The sequence below is a fragment of the Manacus vitellinus genome, unplaced genomic scaffold, assembly GCF_001715985.3.
Source record: "Manacus vitellinus isolate BGI_N305 unplaced genomic scaffold, ASM171598v3 scaffold_6_pilon, whole genome shotgun sequence".
Lineage (NCBI taxonomy): Eukaryota > Metazoa > Chordata > Aves > Passeriformes > Pipridae > Manacus > Manacus vitellinus.
The window spans coordinates 33,745,854-33,761,938 of record NW_021940750.1 but is presented as its reverse complement, the minus strand read 5'-3'; the positions used below and the strand labels follow the sequence as shown (position 1 = coordinate 33,761,938).

At 40.2% G+C, this 16,085-nt stretch overlaps 1 protein-coding gene across 7 annotated transcripts in view; it reads left to right on the top strand.

Moving 5' to 3' along the window:
- Nucleotides 1–2,273: 2,273 nt before the first annotated feature.
- The window catches only part of PPP1R13B (protein phosphatase 1 regulatory subunit 13B), a 69,149-nt gene continuing 55,337 nt past the window's right edge, over nucleotides 2,274–16,085 (top strand). For 4 of the 7 annotated variants that reach the window (XM_018082187.2, XM_018082183.3, XM_018082186.2 and 1 more), the window contains exon 1: nucleotides 15,779–15,912. In XM_018082187.2, coding sequence (XP_017937676.1) covers nucleotides 15,787–15,912 — 126 coding nt within the window. In that variant the 5' untranslated portion in view covers nucleotides 15,779–15,786. Of the gene's footprint in view, nucleotides 2,312–7,913; nucleotides 7,966–15,778; nucleotides 15,913–16,085 lie in introns of those variants that run through there. The other 3 variants (XM_029964077.1, XM_018082184.2, XM_018082185.2) reach the window with 3 other exon arrangements.

Sequence of the window (16,085 nt, the reverse complement as noted above, 5' to 3'; positions counted from 1 at the left end):
GTATCCAGTCTGTCTGGTTGCTGCATTGGCTGAACCTGCATCTGCCAAAAGCAACACAATGTCGACAAACTTTTATACTAGAGGCCATTATTCCAACAGAGGAATTGCGTGGAGGAGTGTCTGCCTTCCCAGCAGCAATTGTCTACATCATATTGTCCCACTTTTCATTTTGTTGGCATTCCTGCTGTTGCAGTGGGAAAGTAATAGTGGGGTAATATTTACAGTATTTTAGTTTTTATTATTATTTGCTGAAAACAGGGAAAAGTCAGCTATCAAATATACCTGCAAAGAAATTATAGACCATTGTTTAAGAATTGTTGGCAAAGAAAATTAACCTGGTCGATGAGAAATACTAATTTTTAAAGAATAACTGTGACAAAGGGTGCACAATTCCCTTGCTGTTAAAATCAGGATTTTAGAATTTTGAGTTGAAAATTAGAATTACTACAAGTAGTAAGAGGACAAGTAAATTTCAAATTCATATTGAAATTTAGTCAACAAAATAATAGCAGTAAATAGAAGACAAAACCCCCACTCCCCCCCTTTTTTTTTAAGCTAGATGACTATAAGCACATTAAAGCCTGTTTCATTCAAGTCAGCCTAGTTGCAGGGTTAATATTATTATTCTGAGTAGATCTTGGAGTTCTCTATGGGGTCTGAAGTACCATAGTCTTGCCTATTTCCAAAGCTCCATGTGTGAGGTAGAATCACAGTCTACAAGAACCTGGCTATAATTGGTTGATGTTATTGCCAACGAGCTGCACTCCATTTAGTACTTGCAAAATAATGTTAAACTGGCAAAGTATTGTCATGTGATACTAACAGATTTTCCCTGTAGGACCAATTTATTAAAAGAAGCAGAGGCTTTGACCTATCACAAAGCTGACACCAGAGCCTGCAAATACACTGACAAGGATACACAATGAAATCTTAAGCACGTATATGTTAAGATGATTTACACAATTATCTGTTACAGAATCTTACATGAGTAGGGTACACTTACCATAGAAGCTTATATTTGAGATATTATGCTATTATCACTTACCCTCAAACACTTACACAAACATTATCTAAGCTCCTCAAGAACTTGATAAGTTATCATTTTTTTCACTCCTTGCTGAGATCTGTCATGGTGTTCTACAAATAAAATAACAAAGACTGGAAAACAGCCATTTACAGAAACAGTTGGAGCACTGGGTAGGTCCATACATGCTGTAAATTAGGGTTTAAGGCTCACAGCAATATGAAATTTGTCTACATTGCATGTGTTGCCGTACCAACATATGGTGATGTTTTGACTCCTGGTTGAGCTTGGCTTCTTCCAAGCTGTTAACTTTCATCTTGCTGTTGTAGCTCTACAGAGTAAGAGACTAGAAAATGAAGGAACTAAACCTTACTTTCAAACACGAGACCAGATCTCATGAGTCTGACATCAGGACAAAAATACCTTCCCCTCCCGCTGCTAAGCCGAGTTTTTGTACATCAGGCGGGTTTCTCAAGGGAGGGACGGTAGAGGGGAGGTGACGCTGCACATGACGTTACCCGAGCCACCAAGGTGTGTTTCGGTAGACCGGGACAAGCTGTCGGGAAGAGACCTGAGCTCCCGGGCACGGGAGAGCCCCGGCCCCGTGTCACCGCCCCGCTCCCCCCGCACGCCCGGGGCCGGGCGGGGCCGCCCCGCATTCCCCGCATTCCGGGGGCAGAAAGCGCCCGCGGCCGCTACCCCTTCATCCACCGCCCGGGCCCGCGGGCAATCGGCCCCGGGCAGCCCGCCCGTAGGAGGCGCGCCCGCCGGGCCCGCCCGGGGGCAGGCGGCCACCAGCGCCGGCGGGAGGAGGAGGGAGGTGCCGAGCCCGGGAACAAACCGGCGGGCGTGACCCCGCGCTGAGCGCGCGCTGCGGGAGCGGGGTGCCCCGGCAGGTCCGGGAGCGGTGCGAGTCCCGGCCCCGGCATTCCCGGCGCGGCCCGCGGTCACGTGCGCCGCGCGGCCCGCCCGGCCGAGGAGGCGGCGGCCGGCGGCGGGTTAACCCGTGGCGGAGGCGGCGCGGCGGGCGGAGCAGAAGCGCCCGGGAGGAGGCGGAGAGGCGGCCGCGTCGGAGGGCAGGAGGAAGTGGGGTTGGGAGCCCGAGCCGCCGTCCCGCCTTCGCGTCCTGCCTTCGCCCGCTGCGGGGAGCGAGCGCGCGGAGGCACCTGGTCACAGCCGCACAGGCGAGCGCGGCGTCCTCCGCGGACACAGGCGGCGCGGGGAGAGGCCCGGACGGCTCGGCGGCCCGACGCGCCCGCGCCGGGGACGGCTGCGGAGATGATGCCGGTGAGTGAGGAGAAGGGTTGGGTTCCGGCGCCGCTGCCGCGCCTGGCGCCGCGCTGCGGGCGCATGGGACGCACTCGCCTTTTCCTGCGGGGGCTGCCGGCGGCGCGATGGCAGCGCGCGGCGCCGCCCGTCACCCCGCGGAGCCCCGGCGGCCCGGGCAGGGCGGCGGGCTCGGGATCGCCCTGGGGCTCCGCGGCCGGGGTGGGCGCGGGTCAGCGCCGTCCGTGGCTCTGGGGGGCGCGACCTGCTCCCACCCCCTCCGTCAGCTGTGACAGGTCGGGGGCCGCGTCCCCCCGGGCTGTGCCGGACGGCGCTCCCGCGCCCCGGGTAGCGGGCTCGCCCCGCGGTGCGGTCGCCGAGGCCCGCGGTGAGGCGTGGGGTGGGCGCGCTGTGTTGGGGTGAGTGGATGTGCGGGGCGTGCGTGTGTTTGGTTCGGGGTTTTCCTCCCAACCCCGGTCCCTCGCCGCCCGGGGAAGGGCGCTGCCGTCCCGGGGCAGGCGGCTCCGGCCCCGGGGCCGGGGATCAGGCGGGCTCCGTGTCAGCCTGGTTCCCTCCTCGGTTCCTGTCACCGCTTTTGTGAAGCCGCCGCTTATTTACCGAAGACAAACCCTTTCGTTTTCCCGCAAACAACCTTGATTGTCTTCTGTGACAGAATCCCTCTCCGTTTCCTGCCCCGTGCTCCCCTCCCCTGTCGCTGTGGGCTGGTGCAGTGGTCAGAGGAGAGTTGTTCCTGATGACTGCTCGTTTTATGACAGGATCCTTTGGGACGGAGTAATAAACAATCACATTCCTTTTGTTGATTTCTTTCAAACTCTGTTTGATCTCAAGTGTGGGTTTATGAGATAGTCCCTTGTATGGATTATCTCCCATGTTTTCTCTAATTCCAGTAGAAATGAGCTTTTTATTTACAGTTCCTCTGCAGTGTTTGCAGCCGAATCACTGCAGCAGAATGCTTCTCTATGAGAACACTAAAGACATATTTTTCAAAATTTCATTGCTCTAAATTTGTTTCGTGACTGAGAGGAGGAAATAAATAACTCAAACTAGGTGTAAAATTTCAGATTGAAGAGTACAGGGAGTGTTTAAAAAGCAGGTATTATGACAAGCTTTTTAACATAATGTGCTCTTTAAGTTCCAGCTGCTGGGTGCCAAAATACTCCATTGATAGGGATGAGAATTTCAGTGCACTGGGCACACTAGAAACCAGCAACAAAGTTCATGGAGTTACAGACTCGTGCTATAAACATACCGATGTTAGCTTGTAAAAACAAAAACAAGGTGGCAGCTTCTTCATCTTCCATTGCAACCTGGGTTATGCTTTACATTCATGGAATTCCTACTGAAAACCCAGCATGCCAATGACATGCTAAGTCAGAACAAATGTATTTGCTTGCCATTACTAACCCATGTGTGGGTTTCTGGCAAACATCATAACTTAGGTAGTGCAGTGATTGACTTCTTAGAAAGTTTCTTTTTACCTATTTCAGAGTTTCTGCCAATGTCTCCTGTTACCTTCTTGCCTGTTTAATGTAGCAGTTGTTTGTGTTTATTGGAATGTGTTAGAAGATTCAGACTTTTTACTATGTTTTTGAAACACACTTCAAAGCATTTTTAAATGATGGATGAATTTTAATAAAAACAAATTACCTTGCTGCAGTGGTAGTAATGCTGCAGATTAGAGCTTCCTGAGTCTGAGTCCTAAAATGATAAAAAGTTCCTTTTCTGAAGAACTTTGAAATACTGTTATGGACTGTGTATCAGTCAGGAATGTGTGTATTTAAATAAATATGTGTATTTAAATGGACACTGACAGTGCCTTTAGTCTTCCAGTTTTTCATCCCAGCAATTTTATTTCTGAACTTCAAGGATGAAGAAAACCAACCCCATTTACTGGACTCAGCAACATATAATATCAGAATAATGTGGACATATGGCTATAGAACTGGACCAAATGTTTCAGCTTTCTTACTCTAGATTTTGTATTCTGAGAAGGGAAAAGCTAGTGATCTAACTTGTTCTGTGATGAAATTCCTTGACTTCATATTCACAGAAGCTTTTTTCTTCCCTAAACGTCTTGGGGTTTTGTTTATTTGTGGATATTTTTGGTTTTCAGATTTTTTAATACCATTAGTAAGAGCAATAGCAAGAGGAAAGATTTTAATACTGCTGGACTTGAACTGTTGTAACAAGTGAATATGACTACAGTTTTTTGTCATCAAATTAAAATTAAGTGTTAACAAACTTTTGTAGTTTCTTAAGACATTTATCAGACTTGAGGTAATTGTTCGGGGCCATTTTTGGATTGGTAATTTTTTTTTTGCATTTTGTACAACCATTTTTAAGAAGTAATATCTGAAGCACTCAGAAACTGAGTTATCTATTTTCCTACTTTCTTGTGTGTTGTGTTTGGTTTTTTTTTTCCCCCACATGAAGTTACAGTTTCTTTTGTGAGCAGGATACCTCCCTTTCTGTTCTTCAGCATCCTTTTCACATGAGGATTTTATTTATTATCCTTTTTCATGTTTCTTACTCTACTCTGTTTTTGAAAAATACAAAAGGACCTGTATTCTTGCTCCTGAATACAGCTGGGCTTGAAGAAGACATAATGATTTGGACTGCAGTTTCCTCACCTGTTTGGTTTTTTTCTTTGCTTTGCTGACAAGGCACGTCAGCATTCATGTCATTGCCTTCAAGACATAAGGGCTATGTGTATGTGAGCTTGTGATGGTACTCTGACTATCACCTCTGCTAAGGAACACACTAAAAGAGTTGCTATAAGTATGCCTTGAAAATAGTGATGTCTTTTTCCCTGAAAAATAAATGTTAGTATTTATTGCATTCTTGGAATAAAATGTGCAAGCCTAGAACTAATGTGGTATCCTTTCAGGCATTAAATCTTTTGGGTTAAAACAACCATGGGTCTATTTATTTGCAAAAATATTGTGGATATAGCTCCTTTTTCAGCCACATAATCTATAACCTGATTGGAGGAGCCTAATTATGTACATTATTTTCCATTTGCCCCAGTAGAAGTTTTTGGGTTTTTTTGGTGGTGGATTTTGTATTTGAAAGTGTGTTGGAAACTTTCCCTTAAAGAATGCAATTAATGCATTTTCTTCTTGGATACTGGTTCCAAAATTACCTCTTCTGTCAAGTATTAGCTACATTCCTTGGACACTAGTGTGCACACAAGAAAAAGTCACTTATGAGGGGCACTGTTTTCCCACTTAAAAAGAGATGACTTATTCCACTTATTCCACTTAAAAAGTGGAATAAGGAACTGCTACAGTTGAGATGCCTGTAATAATTCCTATTTTTTGCCTAAATTTTGGGTGTCATTCTCTTACAGCACATGTGGGATAACATCATGCCAAAGGCATACAACTGTGTGGAGTCTGTTCACCATCAGTAAAGTGATAAGAGTGGTGATGGTGGATGCTGTGTAAGAAACTGTGATGGACTGAATCTTTTAGGAGTAATAGTTAGTATTCATGTTCTAGCAGAGCTTTTCTGTTTTGCCTTTACCTTAATAATGAGAAATGAGTATCAGTGAGGTTTCAGCCATCATTTGCATTTTTGAATGCGTCCAGGAGGAACCTCATGGGACTTTGTGTGAGGCTTAGAGTCAAGGACTTTTTGGACATGTCTGTGCATGTAGGATCAGGTAGTTGTGATGGTTATTTTCATAGAAGGGAGAGTGAAAAGTCTGGAGAGTGTTTAGTGGTTTTATTATTTTTTTGTCTACTTAATTTTGTGGGACACTCCAGCTCTCCTCCAAAGAAGACCATGACCAATGCATATATTATGTTAGACTAGAGAATTGCTGCATAAGTTCCTGACCTATGAATACAAATAACATGATTGATAAAACAAACTGAAACTGGGCATCTGCAGTAGTAATTTTTGAATTAAGCTCTCTTCCAGGTGAATTAAGGAAAAGTAGTTTTTTTGGTGTGTTTTTTTATTGTTTGGATGAGTGTGGAGTTTTTTTATTTTTTGTTGCTTGTTTGTTTTTAAATGAGTACACACTTGTCCTTTATTCAGTCTAAAACATTTCCCAAAAAGTCTAAAGTGGGCATTGCCCAAATATTCTTAAATCAGTGTATACTGTTCTCTTCTCTTAGGAAGGTTGCTACTGATATAATTGTACATTGTAAAAGTCTAAAGGAAGGTGTGTCACTTTAATGCACTTAAATTAATATTAGGAATTTTCAGTGATGTGGAGATAAAGTATATTGTGATTAATTCAGAACTGTAGTTCTCAGCAATACTGGTATCATCCTTTGTGTGCTGAATAAATCTGAACTGACTGTAGAGAATAATTTGCAAGTTTATCAGCCATTATTAATGGAGTTATTTATTGCAACAAAGCTTAAAGGCCATTTCATGTTTTTTTGGATCATGTCACTGTTTTTTTAGGTTGACAGAATATGGCCTATTCTGTGGTAAAAATAAGTTCATCAGCTTCACCATGTCAACAAGAAGTACTATTCATATGCTACTCTGATAATATAATATTTAAATATATTTATTAGATATGCGTGGGTTCAGCTGAAACATATGAGAAAATTTTGAGGGAAAGATATGCTCTCATATGGTAACAGAGATGAGTTTGTTGTCCATTGCAGACTTCAGAGAAAATAAATATTTGTTTGACAACAAAATTCCATTCCACCAGATTATGTTAATCTAACAAATCTAAGTTTGATATGAAACATATTATTTTAAAAAGCCTAGCCTATTTGTGTATTTATATTTAGATGGCATACAGCTGTGGAACAGCCCCCATTATGCAAACAGTTGTCCATACATAATATAAAGACAGTGCTTTTTTGTAAAGAATTTGTAGTCTAATGCTTGATGTTAAAATCAGAGCTCACATTTATAAGTGTCCAGGGACTTTTAGATAATTTTTTTTGTCTTTATAAGCTATAGGCCTCTTTAAAAATAAAAAATCATTGTTGAGAGTAGAGGTTTGAAGAAGGAAACAAATTATTGCCTGATTAGGGTGATGGGAGGAAGGTGTCTTGCTCCCTTTCCCTCATGACTCACTGCTAGAATTTACAAGTCTTATGTGTTTGTCTAAATTAAAAGCTTAATATTATCATAAATTAATTACTAGCACCAGATAGCTCAAAACACTTCACCTCTTAAATGAACATACTAGCCTGGGATATAGGAGGTTCAGTTCCTGGGCTTGTGTCAGACCCCAGCAAAATGAGTTACTTTTCTTTTTCTTGAATTGAAACATTATACTATGAAGTGATTTCAAATAACTTTGAAGTATTTCTACATTTATAAACAGTTTTTCTGTTAGTCTTGTATCCTGTATCTCACTGGTTCTTAACTTATTGTTAGATTTTTAAGTAAACAGATAGTCTAAGATATTAATTTTAACACTTCAGGTCGGTACATTTTTCTGGTAGTTTGGAAATCTGCAGATAGAATCTGTTAAACTGGGAAGCATGTAGTAATCTCCAATGTACTAGGCAGTTTTGTCCATGGAGTGTGCTCAATGTTCTGAGGTTCTGGAAGCAATTTTTTTATGACAGACAATAATAGAATTATATTGTGCAATAATAGACTCCATCCTTCAGAAGCAGATTCGTGTGTCAAAAGCAGCAGTGGTACCTGGAGGACAAAGTGTAAATTCTGTAATAACTCAAAAGACCAGCAGGAATATGAACTGCTAAGTGGAGGAAAGGAATTGTTTCGAGCTTCAGTTTTCAGTCACTTTACCTGGATTTTAGGTCACACTGTTATTTTTCTGGTTCATGCTTAGAAGCAAGTACGTGTAATCGTGCTGCTATGGGAGAGTGCAGGTTTATCACTGTGCTGCAGTAGGATGTCGGCAGCAGAATTCCTTTCGGGACTGAGGTTTCACAATAGGGATGAGCTGGGTTAACCATTTCCTGAGGCCGGGGGAAGAGGCTTCCTCTTCCTTGCTGCTCATTCCCACCATCGGCTGTGAATGGACTGCACTGCTTGTCTCAGTAAACTGATACAGGCCACTAAGAATGTAAAAAAAAATAGTTGTATCCAGAGAAGGAAGAGATACATGTACGTTTGTGTATAATGCATTGTGACTGTTGTCCCGTCACAGGAGGGAGCAGACTGCTTGGCTTACAGAGAATGGGATGGGGAAGTGGAATCTCTCCCTTCAAGTATTTTTGTTTATTTGGTTTGGTTTATTGTGGAGCTGTACCCCAGGGGATGCATTTTGAATTTTGTTCTCTGGCCGTTTAGCAGGTGAATAGAACAGTGAGATGAAACAAAAGGTCTCTGCAGTGTGGTAACTTTGTTACTTCAGACATAAGTTATGGTTTCACCAGTGCTCACATCTTTATTGAGTACTCAGTAACACATTTTCTCTGAAATGGGAAAAAGTAAGGATATTGGTTTTTTGGTGAAATATGTGGTCTTTGAGGAAGTCTTGAGAAACAAATATGAAGTTGGGACCAAAAAAAAAAAGGAAAAAAATAATAAAACTTAACTGGCAGTTGCTGGTCTGCCACCATTTTTTTCCTTCACTTTGCAGTATTTCATTCCTTCTGATTTCTGCCCATTATTTCCTTATCCTCTAGATTCATAGTATAATTTAGCCTAGCTCTTCAGTAGTGGAAGTAGAATTAGGGGTTTTTTTATTTATTTATATTTTTTGTTTGTTTCCAATACATTGCTTTGCATAGCAGCAGAATTCTATTTATGGGTGAAGAATCTGTAGCTATAAAATACTTTATTTAAGGAATTCTAACTTCAGCAGGAAGCAATCTAATCTAAACTCACATATGTTGCAGACACTGTATTTAACCCGTATATCCTTATGTCTAAGTTTGACAAAAGGATTTCAGTTTTCACATGATTAAACTGTTGTTTATAAATTGAGAATAGGGGAGGAAACTGAGGCTTCAGTTGTAACTTCAGGGGCTGCTGCAGTCCTGCCTACCTGCTGCCCTCTCTCCTGTCTCGGCTCTGATATTTATCTGTTTCTGTGCTGAGCTGGTTCAGTCTGCAAACTCAGCAGGAAGTTGTTTGTCTTTACTTTTTTTTTTTTTCTTTCTTTCTTTCCCCCCCACCAGGATACTTTTCTGCCAGCTGAGCACACTGAAACCAACTCGGTGCAGGGTCAGATAAGCATTGGAACCAGCACAAGAAAGGGCAGCATTGTCTAGGTTGCAGGAAGGATGTAATCAGTTTTATCAGTTTAGGTTGTTTGGTTTTTTCAGCCTGAAACAACTCCATGGTGGTGAGTGAATATGGTGAGATACATCTTGATGCTTTTGGTATGAATCTGTGTCCCAAGTGGCAAAGTGTAACTTCCCTGCTCTCTGAAGTCAGAACAAGTAAACACTGCAGTTCCCAAGGTCTCTGCTAGGCTGATCTAGGAGAATCTCTCCAGTCCCAAATCCCATGGGCTGACCCCATGCACATAAGCCCAGTGCACTGACTAGCATCTGGATTAATTCTGTGTTCTAATCTCCTGGGAGCCAGTTGGACACTGGGAGACCAGCAAACCTTGCTCTACTTAAATCCAGAATGTGTCTGTGCAGACCTACTAAGGTGAATAGCTGAGAATCCTTGAGAGTTCCTGTATTAGATGAAAAAAGTAGACAGGGCTGCATTATTAATATGCAGAGAAAAGTATTGCCTGCATTGCTCTCTGATGTTTAAAGGGAAAGAAACAGGGTGGTTAGAGACTAGCAAAGTTTACCACAGCCATAAAGTACAGGCTTACCTCTATATAATTTTGGTTTTGATTTCTCAAAGAGGTTGGTAAAGTCTTAGTTTATAATAACATCTACAGTTTAAGTTGAGACATACTTTGAATGAGTTTTTGCATGAGAAAATCCTTTTCTGATCCTGTTTCCTAATGCAATTTGTCTAATTTCTGACTCAAGACAGTGCTGCACCTGTTGGCATTCTTACTCCTGTTCTGCAGGTGATACCTTCAACATACTTATGGTACTTTCAACATAATTCAACTTTTTTTTTCCCCCCTGCCTCCTCCTCCCCCATACTTAGTACTTTAAAAACAAACAAGCTTCAGAAAGCCTGTCTGACTATCTTCTAAAACCTTAACCCAGGGTGTTCATCAAAACCTGACTTGAACTTATCCCATCTAGCTGGAGTTTTCAAATTACTGACATCCAAAATGTTGTCATATGTCTTTAATAAATGTTACTAATATCTCTGTCACTTCCTTTGAAAAGATACAGAGTAAGGAGAGGATATTTTTACATTGTTATGGTAAAATTAGATGTCTGTAAAATGGTTGACAGGCTGTTAGTGTTTTGTAGAGAGAATAGTGTGATAGCCAGAGCATAGACTGCATGATGGTATGGACAGTACAGGAAACTAGTATCTCTGACTAGTTTAAACAGTTCAACTTGTGGGTTTTTTTGCCTGAAACTGTTACCCACTTACAGCTTAACTAACTTATTTGGGCACCTGAGAAAGTACCAGCATCTGTGAACTGACAGCCATTGCTTACAAATCCTGTAAGATAATTTTTATACCACATGGGTATGTTAGATACTTAACTTAGTCAGATACATACCTAGAAATAGTCAAACAGGGTTCTTAGTGTTAAAGTTGTTATTATAATACATCAGTAGAGAAGTGGTTAGATTTTACTGCTGTGTGTTTAAAATGCAATTTCTTAGAATTGAAATTCTAAATGATTGTTCAGGCTAATGAATGGGTTAATTACTATTTAGACACTAAACAGTTGGACTGTGTGTACACTTTGGGAGATGACTGAATTCTTGAAACAGTGTCTTGTAAAAATAAACTATGAAACTCATGTCTGTATGCAGCTTCATCTCTGTGTGTAGCTTGGAATGTCTCAGCATGCCTGATGCTTAATTTCCTTATGTACTGCTTTATTGTCCCAAGTCATCTAAATTTCAGTCAATTTTAGCTGCAAGTCTGAATCACGTACTTCTGCTAGTGGAAAAAAGATCTGTAATGGTTGACCTCCTTTACACTTGTAAGTCATGTCAGGATCAGTGCAATTATTTTAAAACCATATCACAGGGGTTGGAGTCTATTCTAGCCCATGTCACTTGGAAATCTTTTCAATCTTTTTTCTGAATAGCTTTTTGATGTACTAACAGCACAGTGTATTTATCATTTTATTGTCGTTTTTTAACACTTAAGCAAGGGCTTGTTGGATATGGGAAGATGCAATAAAAATCCAAGCTTTGCATTGAAACAAATAAATTTCAAGTCTTGTTTGCAGTGCTCTCCCCCTGCCAAATTCCTGACTGTGTACTTTATTTTTACTTTTTTTTTCCTGATGGTGGAGAGTAGTAGTATTTGGTTTTGTAGTACAAATAGAAGGTAAAGTGGTGAAGGGGGTTTAAATCAGTTTAAACTCTGAATTATAAACTGTTCTGTTTGCCCCAGTGTGACTTTGAAATCCAACTCAATATTTACAATGGAATAATTTAAATTATATATTTTGTATATATATATATATATATATAGTTTTGCTCATTTTTAGCTACACATAAAGAACTTTTGAATTTGATTCACTTTCACATGTACTAACCTTTAGAATATTTTGATATCCTTTTTATAGAGGACTTTTGGTATTTATGGTTCAAAATTATAACCTGAAAAAGGGACATAAAAGACACACTGAATCGGAGGATTTACTGTACAGTGTTTCCAATACGGTATTTTTGTGCTTCTGGGAGTTTTATAACATTCAACCCAACAAATCTTTGTGATTTGAGTCTTCAAGGAATTACTGGATTACCCCCATTTACTGCTGCTCCCTTCCCCCAGTCATCTGAAGCTACCAAATACTGCTCAGTTCGCTGACTGAGTTCTGAAGAACTGAAGCTTTGACACAAAATTACAAGTAAGCTTGATCTGGAGCATGCATGTAGTTGCCCTTATCTTTTCAGAAGCAGGAAAAAGCTTTTGGTCAGCTTTTTCTTATTATCTCACAAACGATGTAGACATTTTTCAAGCATTGAGGTCTCAACAACCTCTTTTCTTCCAGAGCTCAGGGATGTGTGTTCTGATTGTGTCTGAATTTCTTTATAAACTTTTTGTCTTCCTTTCCCCACCTGGAGACCAAAGTCTTTCTAGTCATCCTTCTTGTCAAGTACTGCAGTTTTCTTGTGAGACAAGATGTGTTCAAATCTGTGAAAGAAAGCAAAAATATGAATGTTGTCATGTAGCTATCTATGTATGTTTTTATGTATTGGTGTCTGTAGTCATACTGGGATAGTTTGATATCCTGGGGACTTAGAGGTTCCACTGTATTTCTAACATCTTTTGGAGAGTAGATTGTTAAATCCCTTCCATACAAGGCAGCCCCATATGGGGAAAAAGGAAATATACTCACCAGAAATCATTCTCTGTGTAGGTTATTAAGTGTACAGTTGTTGGTGTAATGGAGCATCACGTTTTTTACATCAGTACCATAGGACGAAGAAATGCATAAACTTAGTTGTCAGTTTACTGAAGTGGAAGTGATAAGTAAGCCTAGTACCTGTCTCATTAGGTGCTATTAATTTACAATGATCTGTGAAAATATTGATCTTGTTATTGTTGATGGGGTTTTGTTTATGTGGGTTGTTTGTTTTACTTTTCCCAGTATGATCCATAGATATTTTTTTTTGATTGATCCTACTGGAGAAACTGAAAGAGAATATATCGAAAACAAACAAGCTGTTTGATTTTTTAAAAACCTTGTCTTCAAATTACAAGAAGTTAATTTTCATCTGGAAGTAATATTAAGGTGTCTGTTTAAATCAATTTTGAGCAAATATGAAAAAGCTTAGCTTAGAGGGCCTTTATGCAATTGTGCACATTTGTAGTTGTGTGTTTAAAATAAATAAATTGTACATTTGCACATTAGACATTTACAGTATGGCTCATATAGCAGGAGGAAAGAAGTGACAATACTGAGAGGGTGGGATAGGGGTGGCAAAGTGGAACAAAAGTTATTAAAACAAATAAGCCTTAATTTCAAGTTAGTGATACCCTGCATGCAGTGTGCTGTTATATTCCATCTGAACACTTGCTCTTCTTCTTGTCCCTTCCTTCTTTGTGTATTCTTAGTTGCTCACATCCACTGGTTTTAATCTTTAGCTTTATGTTCAATAATTTTACATTTTGTGTAGATGCTTGGCGTGAAGTTGTATACATTTTAGGGAATTATACTTTCAGTTTTCCTTTATATGCTTTTTTCCTACGTCATTCTGTGTAGTTTTCAGAGATCACAAGTGTCTTCATGTTAAAATGCTTTAGTGGGATCATAAACTGTATTTACTTTCTTATTGAGTGATTTACATAATCTGTAGGCATATAGATTTGCTAAATGTGAGCTTTGTCACACAGGGCAAGTCTTCTTGGATCTTACCTGGGGCTTTTTTGCATTTTATAAAGGATCATAATTTATGTCAATTAAATACTGCATACACCTCATCTCCTTCATTTAGAACATTCAAAACCTCTTTGGTTTTGTGAGGCAAATCCCCTTGTTTCTTTAATTTAGGATTTTCAGGCTGGTATATTAAGCAGCCAGAGGCTGTGGTATCTTCATCTCTCTACATATGTCCCAGATTTGTGTTTCCCTCCCTGACAGTAACAGTTCTAGAGCAGTCAGCCAAGTCACTGCACTGGATCAGGTACCCAGTGTGGAGATGATACATCCTCTGACTCACTATATGAAGGAAAGTAAGAGGCTACCCTCTGTTTTTATTGTTTTGTATTTACCTGATTTAATTATACACAGGTGGTTTCAGTCATTTCAGAAGGGGGGAATGACAGGAAAAAAGGGAAGTTCAGTGGCGTATGTTTATTTTAGTTCCTATTCTTCTTTTGAAAGAACCCAGTTATCCAATAGACATGGCAGACTTTAGTATTCAGCCTTCCCATATACTTTTGATCTGTGTGTTTATGGCAAGTAAGGCTTTTATGAGTTCTGGTGGGTCGTTTAGAAGAATTCAGGCAATAGCCATGGTTGAAAGGGTGGCACAATATGTGTTAATATACACTCAGCTTTTCCTCTCAAATATTTATTCATGTGATATAGTTTGGGTTTTTGGCAGATAAAGATACAATCTGGCTTTGGAGAACAACCAGATTAGATTTTTCCGTCCTTCGTAGAGCAAAACAACCCTTCCCTTTTACAAAATATCCTCAAATTTCACATTTATTTAAAATGTTCTCAGTTGATAAAAGGTTAACTTTTTTACGTCGCCACATTTAAAAAAATCTGACATTATTCTATCAATTATATTCTCAATAAATCTCTCAACATGGTACATGTTTGCTGAGGAGGAAGGAAGAATACTCCATGGGATCAGAATGTTAGTAACAAATGTGTTAAAGGAAGGACAGTAATGTTTCGGGATGTTGAAGCAGGCTAAATACAGAATCTTACTAGCTTTGTCTGCTGCTTCTTATAGGGAAGGGTAAAGTGGTAGTGCTGTGGCTCACAAGTGAAGCTGAGCCCCTTTTCTCTTCTTGCAGTTAATGTGTAAGGTGCTACACATAAAATGTAACTCACAGCTCTGTTTTAAGAGAGGTGGGTTATCTGGTTCAGTTGATCTTTCATAGTGTAGGTTGGTTTTTTTGTTTTGTTTCAGTTTTTTACCTCCTTGGGTCACTTGCTCACTCCTCTCCCCATTTTCTCTGTTAATGGAATGGATCAGGCTGGAGAATATGCTTTGCTCCTGCAACTGTAGAGTAAGAGCTAAATGCAGTGTTGGTGCCATTGCTCTGCCTGTTCCCCACTCTGGACCCTGTATAGTGTTGACAGGAATGATGATAAACATTTGCTGTCCCTTGACATGGAGAGACAATCAGAAACATAGTTTACTGTTTTATATTCTCTGCTGCCTGAATTATGTCCAGCAAGAAGACAGACTTTGCCAAGAATGGAGTGCTTGAACTGTAGTGGTTTTAGGTATAAATACATGGTGGAGGTGTTGTTTCTTTTATTTCTAAGCTGATTTGTCCTTTTAAAACACTTCTGTGATTTAAGAAAATGTCTCGGAATTATCTTCTGATAGTTGTTAAATTCATTTGTTCTTAGGACTTCTGCTCTTATCGTTGCCCCCTTCTACAGGAAAATCACTTCTGTGTCTTTTGTGACAGTCAGAGCCTTATATGTAAATTTATTTAAGATAAATACTTACTGTTTGTCATGATTATAATAGCAAACAAAGATTACTATTGCACAATGAGAGGATAGCAGAACTCCCCTACTGCAACTTTGCCTAATTAGGTGAAACTTGATCTAGCCTATCTTGTTCCTGTCACAACTGTGGCCTGTCTAGTTTCTTTAGAACATCTTATCACTGCTCGTCATTACTGCCTGAATTCATGTGCCAGTAGACCAAAAATACTCCATTTAAGTAGTTTTTCACTGTAGTTGTTGTGCAGAAACTCTTCTTAAGTTTTAGTTCTACACAATATTTTTATATTTGCTGCTGTTTACAACTGTCCACATGAAGAATATTTTAAGGATGGTTCTTCGGAATATTGTAAAAACATCAAAGGGGAAATCTTGGCTACCAGGAAAGACTCGACTTCACTCTAAACACTGGACCAAGGACAGAACTATAAAAAAGAAGGTGGGATGACACTGGTTTTTGTTTATTAGCTGTAAACTTAAGCATTTTGAGATTTCTTTTTGTAAAACTGAACGATGTATCCTTATAATGGATTAGAGTGTATGTGGGATTTTTGCTTGAAGATCACAGATTATTGCCTTTTATGACTTTCTGCTGTGTATGAAATGTTTGAA